Source organism: Dendrobates tinctorius, unplaced genomic scaffold (assembly GCF_039654945.1).
Source record: "Dendrobates tinctorius isolate UK_male_01 unplaced genomic scaffold, ASM3965494v1 ptg000024l, whole genome shotgun sequence".
Lineage (NCBI taxonomy): Eukaryota > Metazoa > Chordata > Amphibia > Anura > Dendrobatidae > Dendrobates > Dendrobates tinctorius.
The window spans coordinates 25799097-25814151 of record NW_027361692.1 but is presented as its reverse complement, the minus strand read 5'-3'; the positions used below and the strand labels follow the sequence as shown (position 1 = coordinate 25814151).

Sequence of the window (15055 nt, the reverse complement as noted above, 5' to 3'; positions counted from 1 at the left end):
GGTTTGTAGAATATTGCGGCTTCCTCCATAAGCCTACTAGTGCTGGTGTGATTCACTTGTGGGGTGCGGACTGGTTGCTTTGGAGAACGAGTGCCCAACAGAGGAGCCAAGTCTAATGGCCGGGTGTGACTGGCTACAGACTAGCATAAGGCATTGCAACAGAAGAGCATTGAAATATTGCCAAGAAAAAGGTTTACAAGCAGTAAAAACAAAAAAAAAATCTAAGTTGATAATTGAGATGAGCAATTGACCGGTGTCCAGTCTGTTCCTCTTCACTTCTGCGCCGGTCTTTCTGAGTATCTCTCATGAGCCGGTGATGCCATGTAAGTAGTAGTCTTTGTAGTTGGCGCCTGAGCGGCCCAGGATGCCCGGTGCAGTAGTGAAGGCAACTGCCAGGACGACTGGACTGGACCAAGCTGCACAAACTTTATTGCTCACCTCTTTTCACCAGTTTTCCTTCTAGTGTGATGCATTTGACGTATTTTATGTTTATACTCCAGGCCTTAAACCCGGCAGCGTTTCCGCCAGCCGCCGACCGTTGTCTAGATCCCATGAAACCAACCCCGTGAGGAGTCAGCGAATCACATGTCCTGTTATGAACTGTGACCGGAGGTTTGACAATGGACAACTGCTGTTAGGTCACCTGAAACGGTAAGATGTCCTCCAGCATGACCTCTATCACTTCTTCATTTATTCACAGGGTTACCTCGTGGGTTTCTGTCCTAATCCTTGTTTGCTCTGGTGAAGGAAACCATGGATATTTTCATTCTTGTTTGCTATTATTAGGTAGTGTTCAGTAGAGATGAGCAAGTATGCTCGAGTTCCCTCTTATTCGGCAAGCTATAGCGCTTATTGAATAAGCTACAGAGGGAACCTGACTTCTTGGATCGCACAGGCCGATCAGCTGATCGGTGCCACTGCTGCATGTGTCGCGGCTGTATCACTGTCACATCACATGCATGAAGAGCCCAACACACAGGTACCTGTCCCTACTCATGATAATAAGATCAGACAGTATTCAGATCTGGCCATATTCTTCCTTGAATTCTTGGTCCAATTCCTATGCTCACATGCCAATTATAGGCGATTTTGGTGGTTCACTTGTGTGCTATGACAGATCTGTCTATGAAACTGTACTCAAGCTGCAATGCACTGTCTGTTCTGACCCATTTCTATCATGGCGAAATGTGAAGGCAATCTGTCAGCAAGTTTTGCTATGTAATCCAAGAGCAGCGTTTTTTGGGGCACAGACCCAGATTCCAGCAATGCCACTTACTAGGCTGTTTATTGCAGTTTCAATAAAGTTATTTTTCAGCAGAGAAATATCACTACAGGACTAGTTGTCGCATGGCATGTAGTCCTCCTGATTGGCCGCTTTCTGCCTATGCAGTGTACAAAGCTGCAAATCAGTGGTGTGAGTGGCATTATACCAGCGTAGCATTCAGAGAACTGCTAGATCTGCAGCACAGAAAAAAGGGATTTTATCAAAACTGCAGTAGGCAGCCCAGTAATGATACATCACTGGAATCAAGGTCTCTGCCTCTACAGCATGCTGTTTTCGGATTACAACGCAAACACCTGCTGTCAGATTTTCTATATCTATAGCATTTTGAAAAAGGTAGGGAGGGATCCAGCGGTAGGCGAGGGTAGTTACAAAATAGCTTTACGTCAAAATATTTAAAAATGTTGGAAACAAATATTGTCTGGCACTATACACACAGAGGCACAGATCAATGTGTTTCAACGCTAGTCTTCCTCATGATCTGCTGTCAGAGTTTCTAAACCTTTTGTATAGCATTTAGTTTTAGTTTTTTTTATTTTTAATTGGACCCGCCTCTCCTTGTTCGCGTAAAGGAAATGAACTACGTTGCTGATGCCTCGGTTATTTTTCCTAAGACCAGTTTTGGCAGGGTATATGTGTATGTGTGTGTGGGTATATGTGTATGTGTGTGTGTGTGTGTGTATATGTGTATGTGTGTGTGTATATATATATATATATATATATATATATATATATATACACATTCCAAATTATTATGCAAATGATATTTTTCTCTGATTTTCCTAAATGGTCGGTGCAAATGACAGTCAGTCTAATAAAATTCATCACCCGTTAGAGTATACATCAAATTTTATTGAAGGAACCTCCCAATGATAACAGTATAATCTCCAAAATGAATAAAAACTTAAAATGCACTGTTCCAAATTATTAGGCACAGTAGAATTTTTAAACATTTGATATGTTTTAAAGAGCTGAAAATGCTCATTTGTGGAATTTGCAGCATATTAGGAGGTCACATTCACTGAACAAAAAAGGTATTTACCTCCAAAACATCCTAACAGGCCAAGTTACATGTTCTTTGATATCACCTTCACAATTCTTGCATCCATTGAACTTGTGAGTTTTTGGAGCGTTTCTGCTTGTATTTCTTTGCAAGAAGAAGCTGCTGTTTTGATGTGAACTGCCTCCCACCCTCATAGATCTTTTGCTTGATGATACTCCAAAGGTTGTCTATAGGGTTGAGGTCAGGGGAAGATGGTGGCCACACCATGAGTTTATCTCCTTTTTTGCCCATAGCAGCCAATGACTCAGAGGTATTCCGTGCAGCATGAGATGGTGCATTGTCATGCATGAAGATGATTTTGCTCCTGAAGGTGTTTCTGCTTTTTATACCATGGAAAAGAGTTGTCAGAAACTATATACTTTGCAGAGGTCATTTTCACACTTCAGGAACCTTAAAGGGCCCTACCAGCTGTTTCCCCATGATTCTGGCCCAAAACATGACTTCTCCACCTCCTTGCTGACGTCACAGCCTTGTTGGGACATGGTGGCCATCCACCAACCATCCACTACTCCATCCATCTGGACCATCCAGGGTTGCTCGACACTCATCAGTAAACAAGACTATTTGAAAATTAGTCGTCTTGTATGTCTGGGCCCACTGCAACCGTTTCTGCTTGTGAGCACTGTGGCCGAATAGTAGGTTTATGCACCACAGGAAGCCTTTGAAGGATTCTACACCTTGAGGTTCGAGGGACTCCAGAGGCAACAGCAGCTTCAAATATCTGTTTGCTGGTTTGTAATGGCTTTTTAGCAGCTCCTCTCTTAATCCGATGGACGTGCCTGGCAGAAACCTTCCTTATTCTGCCTTTATCAGCACAAACTGCTGTGCTGATAACAGCACAAACTGCTGATAAATAAACTGGAGAAGTGGGCAGCAACTAACAGAATGGTTTTTAACAGGGAGAAATGCAAAGTACTACATCTGGGCAATAAAAATGAAAAAAGCATATATAGAATGGGAGGAATAGGGCTAAGTGACAGCACATGTGAAAAAGACTTGGGTATACTAATAGATCACAGACTGAATATGAGTCAACAGTGTGATGCAGCAGCAAAAAAGGCAAATGCAATTCTAGGATGTATTAACAGAAGCATACAGTCTAGATCACGTGAAGTCATTATTTCCCTCTACTCCTCTTTGGTCAGACCTCATCTGGAATATTGTGTCCAGTTTTGGGCACCACATTTTAAAAAAGACATCATCAAACTGGAGCAAGTTCAGAAAAGAGCGACCAAAATGGTTACCGGTCTGCAAACCCTGTCTTATGAGGAAAGGTTGCAGGATTTGGGAATGTTTAGTTTGCAAAAGAGAAGACTGAGAGGAGACTTAATAGCTGTCTACAAATATCTAAAGGGCTGTCACATTGTAGAAGGATCAACTTTATTCTCATTTGCACAAGGAAAGACTAGAAGCAATGGGATGAAACTGAATGGGAGGAGACACAGATTAGATATTAGAAAAAACTTTTTGACAGAGTGATCAATGAGTGGAACAGGCTGCCACGAGAAGTGGTGAGTTCTCCTTCAATGGAAGTCTTCAAACAGAGGCTGGACAGACATCTGACTGGGATGATTTAGCGAATCCTGCTTTGAGCAGGGGGTTGGACCAGATGGCCCAGGAGGTCCCTTCCAACTCTACGATTCTATGAAACACGTCTGTGCTCAGAATTAGCCACAAATCTGAGCACAATGTACAAACAGTACGATGATCACGCTTGAGTTTTCGGGAAATAGCTAATGTTTCCATGCCTTGACCAAAGCATTGCACTATTTGATGCTTTTCAGCAGCAGAGAGATCCTTTTTCTTTCCCATGTTACTTGAAAACTCTTGCCTACTTAATAGTGTGGAACATCCAGCCTTCCTTTTATTGGTCTCACATGGCAAACTAATTATCACAGGTATCTGAGATTGATTTCGGTGATCCAAAGAACCCTGAGGCACAATACCGTCAATGAGTTTCATTGAAAAAAAAAAAAAAAAACGCTATGACACTTAAAACCAATTTGCATAATAATTTGGAACATCGTGTATTTTCATGAATCTGTAAATTGTAGATTCATACTGAAGGCATCAAAACTATGAATTAATGCAAGAAAGCGGATGGCACCGCTGTTACCGTGCTAAGGTCCGTGGCTGGCAGCAGGCGGAGAGCTCACATCCAGGACTCCCGGGTGCTTGACCTCGTAGCAAGACGAATGTAGTTTTCAAGAGAAAAAGGTCGCACTCTGCGGGATAATGATGAATGTTTATTGACACTGAATTACATGTCACGTCGGAGATGTGTAGGAGAGTGTGTCAAATGGCTGACTACGGCCGTTTCACGCTACTCAAGCGCTTCCACGGGTCCCGTGGAAGCGCTCGAGTAGCGTGAAACGGCCGTAGTCAGCCATTTGACACACTCTCCTGCACATCTCCGACGTGACATGTAATTCAGTGTCAATAAACATTCATCATTATCCCGCAGAGTGCGACCTTTTTTCTCTTGAAAACTATGAATTAACACATGTGGAATTATATAATTAACAAAAAAGTGTGAAACAACTGAAAATACTGTATGTCTTACATTCTAGGTTCTTCAAAGTAGCCACTTTTTGCTTTGATTAGTGCTTTGCACACTCTTGGCCTTCTCTTGATGAGCTTCAAGAGGTAGTCACCAGAAATGGTTTTCACTTCACAGGTGTGCCCTGTCAGGTTTAATAAGTGGGATTTCTTGCCTTATAAATGGGGTTGGGACCATCAGTTGTGTTGTTCAGAAGTCTGGTGGATACACAGCTGATAGTCCTACTGAATAGGCTGTTAGAATTTGTATTAGGGCAAGAAAAAAGCAGCTAAGTAAAGAAAAATGAGTGGCCTTCATTACTTTAAGAAATGAAGGTCAGTCAGTCCGAAAAATTGGGGAAACTTTGAAAGTGCCCCCAAATGCAGTGGCAAAAACCATCAAGCACTACAAAGAAACTGGCTCACATGAGGACCGGCCCAGGAACGGAAGACCAAGGGTCTCCTCTGCTGCAGAGGATAAGTTCATCCGAGTCACCAACCTCAGAAATCGCAGGTTAACAGCAGCTCAGAATAGAGACCAGGTCAATGCCACACAGGGTTCTAGCAGCAGACAAATCTCTACGACAACTGTTGAGACTTTGTGCAGCAGGCCTTCATGGTAAAATAGCTGCTAGGAAACCACTGCTAAGGACAGGCAACAAGCAGAAGAGACTTGTTTGGCTAAAGAACACAAGGAATGGACATTAGACCAGTGGAAATCTGTGCTTTGGTCTGATGAGTCCAAATTTGAGATCTTTGGTTCCAATCACCGTGGCTTTGTGCGACACAGAAAAGATGAACGGATGGACTCTACATGCCTGGTTCCCACCGTGAAGCATGGTGGAGGAGGTGTGATGGTGTGGGGGTGCATTGCTGGTGACACTGTTGGGGATTTATTCAAAATTGATGGCATACTGAACCAGCATAACTACCACAGCATCTTGCAGTGGTATGCTATTCCATCCGGTTTGCATTTAGTTGGACCATCCTTTATTTTTCAACAGGACAATGACCCCAAACACACCTTCAGGCTCTGTAAGGGCTATTTGACCAAGAAAGAGAGTGATGGGGTGCTACGCCAGATGACCTGGCCTCCACAGTCGCCAGACCTGAACCCAATCGAAATGGTTTGGGGTGAGCTGGATCGCAGAGAGTGAAGGCAAAAGGGCCAACAAGTGCTAAGCATCTCTGGGAACTTCTTCTAGACTATTGGAAGACCATTTCCGGTGACTACCTCTTGAAGCTCATCAAGAAAATGCCAAGAGTGTGCAAAGCAGTAATCAAAGCAAAAGGTGGCTACTTTGAAGAACCTAGAATATAAGACATATTTTCAGTTGTTTCACACATTTTTTGTTAATTATATAATTCCACATGTGTTAATTCATAGTTTTGATGCCTTCAGAGTGAATCTACAATTTTCATAGTCATGAAAATAAAGAAAACTCTTTGAATGAGAAGGTGTGTCCAAACTTCTGGATTTGTACTGTGTATGTGTATATATATTTATATATATTATAATTTATTTTATTTTTTTTTCCGAGTAGATGGCAGATATGCCTTGCCCCCTTATCCCTGTCCTGCTATGCGTGGCTCCCAGGTCCCATAGTTGTATGCATGGCTCACCCCCTCCTTTCCTGGTGTGCATGCTTCAGGAAAAAAAAACAAAAAAACATAATACTCACCCTCCTCCAGTGTGCCATCCAGGCGCAGCACTTTGTTCCAGCTTACCATAACGCTTCTTTTGCTGAGCGATCAAGTGTCACCGCTCATTAAAGTAATGAATATGTGCTCCACGCCTATAGGAGTGGAGATGTGTGCATATTTAATGAGCGGTGCCTCGTGATCGCTCTCCACAGGAAGAGCTGCCGGCGTTGGGAACAACGGAGATGCAGCGACGACGTGAGGGGGGGGAGGAATATGAGGTCTTCTGGAAGCTGGCGGCTGCAGCTGTCACTGCTATAGGAGAAATGAATATTCATTTCTCTTTAGCAGCAGCACAGTTACAACTTCCGGCTAACTGCCGCTGATCTGTCGCTCCCCCTCCGGCTTTCTGGACAATGACTCTCGTATAAGCCGAGGGCAGAGGAGAGCACCAACAGGCTCTAAGCAGAGTAGAAAGAGAAGTGGGAGGCTTAGCTGCATAACTGAGCAACAAGACAAGTACGTTAGAGTCTGTAGTTTGAGAAATCGATGCCTCACAGGTCCTCAACTGGCAGCTTCATTAATTGGTACACGCAAAACGCCAGTGTCAACGTTTAAAGTGTTATGGACAGACAAATCGAAGTTTGAGGTGTTTGGATCACAGAGAAGGGCATTTGTGAGATGCAAAACAACTTAAAAGATGTTGGAAGAGTGCCTGACTCCATCTGTCGAGCATGGTGGAGGTAATGTGATGGTCTGGGGTTGCTTTGGTTCTGGTAAAGTGGGAGATTTGTACAAAGTAAAAGGGATTTTTAATAAGTAAGGCTATCGCTCCATTTTGCAACACCATGCCATACCCTGTGGACAGCGCTTGATTGGAGCTCATTTCATCCTATAATAGGACAATGACCCAAAGCACACCTCCAAATTATGCAAGAACTATTTGGGAAGAAGCAGGCAGCTGGTATTCTATCTGTAATGGAGTGGCCAGTGCAGTCACCAGATCTCAACCCCATTGAGCTGTTGTGGGAGCAGCTTGACTGTATGGTACGCAAAAAGTGCCCATCAAGCCTAACCAACTTGTGGGAGGGGCTTCTGGAAGCATGGGGTGAAATTTCTCCAGATTACCTCAGCAAATTAACTGCTAGAATGCCAAAGGTCTGCAGCGCTGTAATTGCTGCAAAGGGAGCATTCTTTGACGAACGCAAAATTTGAAGGAGAAAATTGTTTCAAATAAACTTTTTTTCGAACCTTGTCTGTCTGGACTAGATTTTAAATTCTGTTGGCAACACATTTGATTAATAAAAGTATGACTTTTCATGGAAAACACAATTGTCTGGGTGACCCCAAACTTTTGAACAGTAGTGTGTGTGTATGTGTGTAAAATATATATATATATAATGTACTTTAAGTAGAATGAGGCGTACTCTGGTTGGAATTCAACTGACACAGGAATGGAATGACTTGTGTTTTGAAACTGTTAAACTGTAAAGCTCTGCGGATTATGTTGGCGCTATATAAATAATGATTATTATTATTAATGGCTGTCAGACATTTAGAGAAGCTGATTTATTTATACGAGGGGCGATCCAAAAGTAATGATAATCAATAGTAAACACAATGAATATAGTCAAAAAATATTTTTATTTTTCTACATAGTCTCCTAACAAGTCTATACATTTAGTCCATCTCTTTTCTAAACTTAGAATTCCCTTCGAAAAAAATTCTTGATCTTGACCCTCAAAAAACTCCCCAACAGCGGTTATCACGTCGCTATTGTCGTCAAATTTCTTGCCTTGGATGTGTTCCTTGAGCCGAGGAAAGAGAAAAAAGTCACTGGGGGCTAGATCTGGCGAATGGGGGGGTGTTCCACCAGTTCAATGCCCGCTTCTTGAATGGTAGCCATGGCAACTGCAGCTTTGTGAGCCGGTGCGTTATCTTGGTGAAACAGCACTCCAGCCCGCAGTTTGCCGCGCCTTTTCTCCTTGATAGCCTCCCGCAATCTTCTTATTTGTTCTGCATAGTAGGAGCCCGTAATACTGGCTCCCTTCTCCAAATAGCCCACCATAATAATTCCTTCAGCATCCCAAAAACGGACGCCATAACCTTCCCTGCTGAGCTTGACACTTTGAATTTCTTCGGCGTCGGTTCGTCGGCTCGTTTTCATGTCATCGATTGTTTAGTTTCGGGATCAAAGTGGTGGATCCAGGTCTCATCCATGGTCAAAAAACGTGACAAAAAATTCTCCTTGTCTGCTTGGAACTTTTCGAGATTTGCTATTGAAATGTCAACTCGTTTCTTCTTTTGCTCGTCGGTTAACATTTTTGGCACCCAACGCGCGGAGACCTTTCTCATATGCAATTCTTTTGCAAGGATTCTTTGAATACTGCCATATGAGATCCCTGTGACCTCAGCTACATGCCTGATAGTCACTCTTCGATCTGCCAACACAACTTCAACTTTTTTCACGTTTTCTTCATTGAGGGACGTGGATGGGCGTCCTTCGCGATGTTCATCTTCCGTCAATGTTCTTCCCAGCTAAAATTTCTTGGCCCAGCGTGCAACTGTGGAATATGGAGAAGAGTCCCCCCAATGTTTCCACCAAGTCGCTGTGTATGTCTTTGGTAGACATTTTTTTCAAGCAGAGGTATTTGATGACAGCTTTGAGCTCGTTTTTTCCATTTTGATCACTCCTTGGCAGTTCATATTCAAATGAATGTAGCTCCCGGGAATCGTGGCCTATTTAAGTGATTTTTTTTTTTTTCCTGGACTAGTGGTTACCTAACAGAGAAGAAAACATTTTATTTTAATTTCTGTGTGCAATAGAAATAACTGATTATCATTACTTTTGGATCGCCCCTCGTATATATTCTAGTTTCACACTAGCGTTTGGAGGCGCAGCGCACGCTCGGCGTGAAGCTCCGCCTCCTGCAGTCAACTCCACCTATGGGCGCATGCCGCTGCATGCGACCTGCGTACCCTATCTTTAGCATTGGGTACGCAGGCCGTATGCAGGTATGCTTTTGGCGGCGTATGCGTCACATTGACAGTGCGCCGGGCGCACCAAAGTGCAACACAGTGCATTTGGCGCAGGTTAGCGCACCGTCAAAAGGATACATGCGCCGACAAAAGCATACCTGCGCACGGCCTGCGTACCCAATGCTAAAGATAGGGTACGCAGGTCGCATGCAGCGTCATGCGACGATAGGCGGAGCTGACCGGAGGAGGCGCGGCAGGGGGCAGAGCTTCACGCCAAGCGTGCGCTGCGCCTCCAAACGCTAGTGTGAGACTAGCCTAACTGTGGTTAGTTATAGAAAATTATGATTATCCTCCATCCCATCGTCCAGTGCCCATATACCCATCATACATATCTTCTATCCCTTAGTCCAGTGCCCATTTACCTTCACACATCCTCCATCTCATAGTACCATGCCCATATACCCATCACACATATCCTCCATCCCATAGTCCAGTGTCCATATACCCATCCCACATCTTCCATCCCATAGTTCCGTGCCCATAAACCCATTATGGCAGCGCAGCAGACTGTATCACACAGGATAGGATTAGATACACAGCTCAGCAACTGGATGAGCCAAAGGAGGACATTTTCTTTCCAAGAATTCCACTCATTCCATCTGATTTGCCTTTTCATTTTAAACTCATCCAGTTTCCTCTTCGACTGGCATTTGCAATGTCCATTAACAATGCTCAGGGACAGTCGTTGAAAGTGGTAGGTATCGATTTGCAATCTCAATGTTTTTCTCATGGTTAACTTTACGTGGCCTGTTCAAGAGTTGAAACTGCCAAAAATCTGTTCCTCTTTGCACCGAAAGGAAAACCCAAAAATGTTTATCAAAAGGCTCTTGAATGAGTTGAAAATAAAATGCTATCAATACTTAGGTAATCGTTTAGTTAATTTGTGCTGGAAGCCCAGGTTGCTTTGATAGCAGCAGCCTTCAGCTTGTTTGGAGATGGAAATTTCATTCTCCAGCAGAGCTTGGCACCTGTCCACACTGCCAAAAGTACCAATACCTGCTTTAAAAACAGTATCACTGTGCTTGATTAGCCAGGAAACTCGCCTGGCCTTATCCTCATAGAGAATCTCTGGGGTTTTGTCAAGAGGAAGATTAGAGACCTTAGACCTAACAATGCAAATGAGCTGAAGAATGCTATCAAAGCAACCTGGGCTTCCATAACACCTCAGCATTGCCTCAGACTGATCGCCTACATGCCACGTCGCATTGATGCAGTAACTGATGCAGAAGGAGCCCCGACCAAGTATTGAGTGCATTTACTGAACATACATTTCAGGAGGTTAACATTTCGGATTTTAAAATCATTTTTCAAGGTGGTGTTATGAAGTATTTTACTGAGATAATAACATTTGGGTTTTCATTGGCTGTAAGCCATAATCATCAACATTATCAAAAACACGTAAAATAGATCACTGTTTGTAATGACCCTATATGAGTTTCACTTTTTATATTGAAGAACTGAAATAAACTAACTTTTTGATATTCTAATTTTGTGAGATGCACCTGTATGTGTGTGTATGTATTTTATTTATATATATATATAGAGAGAGAGAGAGATGTAGATATATGTATAATGTGTATGTATGGTATGTGTATATGTAGATATATAGTGTGTGTGTGTGTGTGTATACACACACACACACACACACACACACACACACACACACACACACACACACACACACACACACACACACACACTATAATTGTGTTGTGAGAGGTAAAATTTTAAAGGGGCTCTTTTAGAAACTTTTTGTTTCGAAGGCTACTTTCACACATCAGGTTTTTTCTGACAGGCAGGATCCGGCGTAAATTTTGGACAACTGAAAAAATGGACCCGTTTTTCTGCTGAATCCGTCTAGCAGGTGTATCTTGTTTCCTGGGGGCTGGCCAATTGGATCTGAGCATGCGCAGACTTAAAAAACTGGATCCGTCTTTCCGGAACCGACGCATTTTGGAGCCCATAGGCTTCCATTATGGCAAAAAACGGGAAGCGCCGCTGTTCGTTTTTTTTTTTTGCCGCAGACAAAAAAAAGTTACTAGAGATGTCTTTTCCAGAAGCCGGAATGAAACATTTAGCCGGATCCAGCGAAAACTGGAAGAAACGGAAGGCCATGCGGCATGATCCGGCAATAATACAATTCAATGAGAGAAAACTGGATCTGGCAGCAGCTTTCGCAGGATCCGTTTTTTTTTTTTTAGCAAATAGCCGGATCCTGCCTGTCGGAAAAAACCTGATGTGTGAAAGTAGCCTAAAGGAACCTCACACACAATGTGAATGTAGCCCAATTATAAGGGAATTGGGCGTAATTTGCCATGCGTCGTTCATTAACCATTACCATATTTTTCCCAAGGTTCGACCATTCTCCCTGCGACCCCTCCATTGCTCTCCATGGTGTGTGTGACAACTCTTATGCCTGTCTTCTGTGTCTCAAGCGATTTGGAAGCATAGAAGCGTATGATGATCATATTGCAGAAAAGGTTCGTTTTATCACACAAAAGGAAATCCTCAGTTTTGTAGATTGGACTAACGTTTTCTTTTTGATAAAAAAAACTGTGCTCCTAAAAGTAATATAAACCTTTTATTGCTTAAAACCTGTTCAGATGGCAATACTTAGGAAAGACACTTCGCAATATGCGAATGTGATCGACCCACTTTACAGCTCCGTGTGCTTGTCACTGTTCAGCCACTTGATGCCATCATGCATTCTAGGTACCACGAATGGATTGCCCTCTATCTGCTTAAATTACAGAATTCCTATATAATGCAGTATTCTAAGGAGCTTAGCTGAGATCAACTATCAGTTGCCCTGAACAATCACATGCCTTAAAGAAGCTTTACCATCAAAGTTTTTATCCTCTTAATATATTGCAATCATCATATTATATCGCACTGTGTGTTTACAATTGCTCATTTTGCTTTTCTACCCAGTTAATTCTTCTCTTTTCTCTGCTGTATGTGGAAACAGGAAGTCTCTTGTCCCTGCATGGGCTCCTAAAGTAACTGCTCACTCCTGATTTTGCAGTGATGACTCATGCAGGAAAGATACTTCCTGTTCCTGCATAGAGCTTAGAAGGTTTCAGCTAGTTAGTTTTTAACCCCTTCATGACTTTCGACGTATTTGTCATTGGTCGTGTCCCTGCATTCCATACGGACACCGGTCCTGAGCCCTCATGTTTTCAGGCACATGACGGCTGATTTGATCAGCTGTTGTGTGCCTCTAACAGCCTTGATGGAATCGTGATCCACCTGCAGCTGTTAAATGCCACCGTCAGTCTCTAACAGCGGCATTTAATATGGCTGTGCTGGAAGCATGTCACCAAGTCTGACCAGTGGTGCTCACTACACCTGGGGTCTGCAGGAGACCCTGTGGTTGTCATTGCTGATGTGCTATGAGTACCGCCCCTTGGCTGGTGTTAGTTACAGATGAGCATTTCTGCTACACATAGCAGGGCTGAAGCCCTGCTATGTGTAGCTCAACAGATCAGAAGATTGGAGCTTAAAGTCTCCAAAGGATACTACTGAAGCACATGGAAAAAAATTGTTATTTATTGGCGTCAGTTATTTATTCTGACATAAATTTTCAGTTTGTTTTGACAAGCATTAGTAATATGGCACAGATACAGGGTTTCCCCTTGTTCTATGAACTGTGAATAGGACAGATTATTAAAGGGAATCTTTCACCTCATTTTTCCCTTATGAGATGCGGCCACCGCCATCAGGGGCTTATCTACACCATTCTGTAATGCTGTAGGTAAACACCCGATGTAACCTGAAAGATAAGAAAAGCGAGTTATATTATACTCACCGGGGGGGCGGTCCGGATCCAGCGCCTCCCATCTAGCGATGACATCCTCCTCGCTTCTGTCACGACTCCTGCGCAGGTGTACTTCTCTGTGCCGGACCTCTCTGACATTTCCCGGCGCATGCACACTGCAGTACTCTGCTCTGCCCTCAACAGGGCAGAGAATTACACCTTCACAGGAATCTCGACAGAAACGAGGACGTCATCACTAGAAGGTAGGCGCCGGACCCGGACAGCCCCCCCGGGTGAGTATAATCTAACTCGTTTTCTCTTTCAGGTTTCATCAGGGGCTTATCTACAGCATTACAGAATGCTGTAGATAAGCCCCTGATGGCTGTGGCCACATCTTATAGGCCAAAAATGAGGTGACAGGTTCTCTTTAACAGGATTTTGGAGGCTCAACAGAAATTTCTGCAGTGTAATCCCCTTTTACGACCTATAACGTGTATAAACATTTCATAGGTCATGTATTCCTTTTTGGTGCAGTCTCGTCCGCCATGTCCACGTCTTTTCCAGCTCCATGTCCAGCTTTTGACAGCTGATTTGATCCTCTGTCATGTGCCCCTAACAACTGCAGGTGTAATCATGATGCACCCACAGCTGTTAACTAGTTAAATGCGGCTGTCAATTTCTGACAGTGAAATTTAACTCGCACTTTCCAGAAGCATGTCACTAATGTCACCCATTGGTCGCTGTGTCACATAATCGTGGGGTGCTGATTGGTTGGCATGACTACCAGGGGTCTGCATTGTGCTTGACATTGTGGATCTGCGTTCAGAAACGGCCAATTTGTCAAGATAGAGAAGGAAAGAATCTGATTGGTAAACACCATAATGAGAAAAAAAAATCAAAATGTCAGTTACGTTTTTTTTTTTTTCTGTTGCCGCAGAATTGCTGTAAAATATAGTAACAGATGATCAAAACATTGTATCTACCCAAAAATTGGATCAGTAAAAATGTCAGCTCAGCACGCAAAAATTATAAAAATATAAATGCTACAGGTCTCGGAAAATGGCTTTTTATTTTTTTACTCCCCCTCCCCCCCTCAAACTTTTGGATTTCTTTTTTTTTTCACCACATAAATAAATTAACGAACCTAGACATGTTTGGTATTTGAGAACTCATTATGACCTGGAGAATCATAATGGCAGGTCAGTTTTAGCATATAGAGAACATGGTTAGAAAAATAAAAACCATTGTGGAATTGCACTTTTTTTTTTGCAGTTTCACTGCACTTGGAGTTTTTGTTCCTGTTTTCCAGTACACTATATGGTAGAAGCGATGGTGTCGTTCAAAAGTACAACTTGTCCTGTAAAAAGCAAGATCTCGTACGGCCGTGTTGATAAGGAAATAAAATAGTTATGGCTCTGAGATGAAGGGAAGCCAAAAACAGAAAATCTCAAGATCATGAAGGGGTTAGGAGACTGCCGACTGCCCAGTCGTGACAGTGATTTTCCTCCAATCTTTGCAGTTATTTAAATTAGCGCTATTGAGAGAAGCTGATGAGTCTAGTTGGCACATGACCACCACTATGCACAGTGTGACCGCTCTCATTCTGGAGGTAGAAGGGAATAGCGTTAATGGAAATGGATGAGAATCTAGTTTGTGACTTCCTACCCGTGCTGGATAAGGAGCCGAAACTGGACAGTGTGTGTATAAATGATCTCTTTACCTTTCCATTGATAAC

At 43.0% G+C, this 15055-nt stretch overlaps 1 protein-coding gene across 4 annotated transcripts in view; it reads left to right on the top strand.

Moving 5' to 3' along the window:
• The first annotated feature begins 473 nt into the window (after positions 1-473).
• The window catches only part of LOC141084586 (E3 SUMO-protein ligase ZNF451-like), a 104553-nt gene continuing 89971 nt past the window's right edge, over positions 474-15055 (top strand). For all 4 annotated transcript variants that reach the window (XR_012231044.1, XM_073569418.1, XM_073569417.1 and 1 more), the window contains exons 1-2: positions 474-651; positions 11917-12043. Coding sequence is in view for 3 of the 4 variants with exons in the window: in XM_073569418.1 (XP_073425519.1) it covers positions 596-651; positions 11917-12043 (183 nt within the window). In the remaining variant the exon portion in view is untranslated. The remainder of the gene's footprint in view (positions 652-11916; positions 12044-15055) is intronic.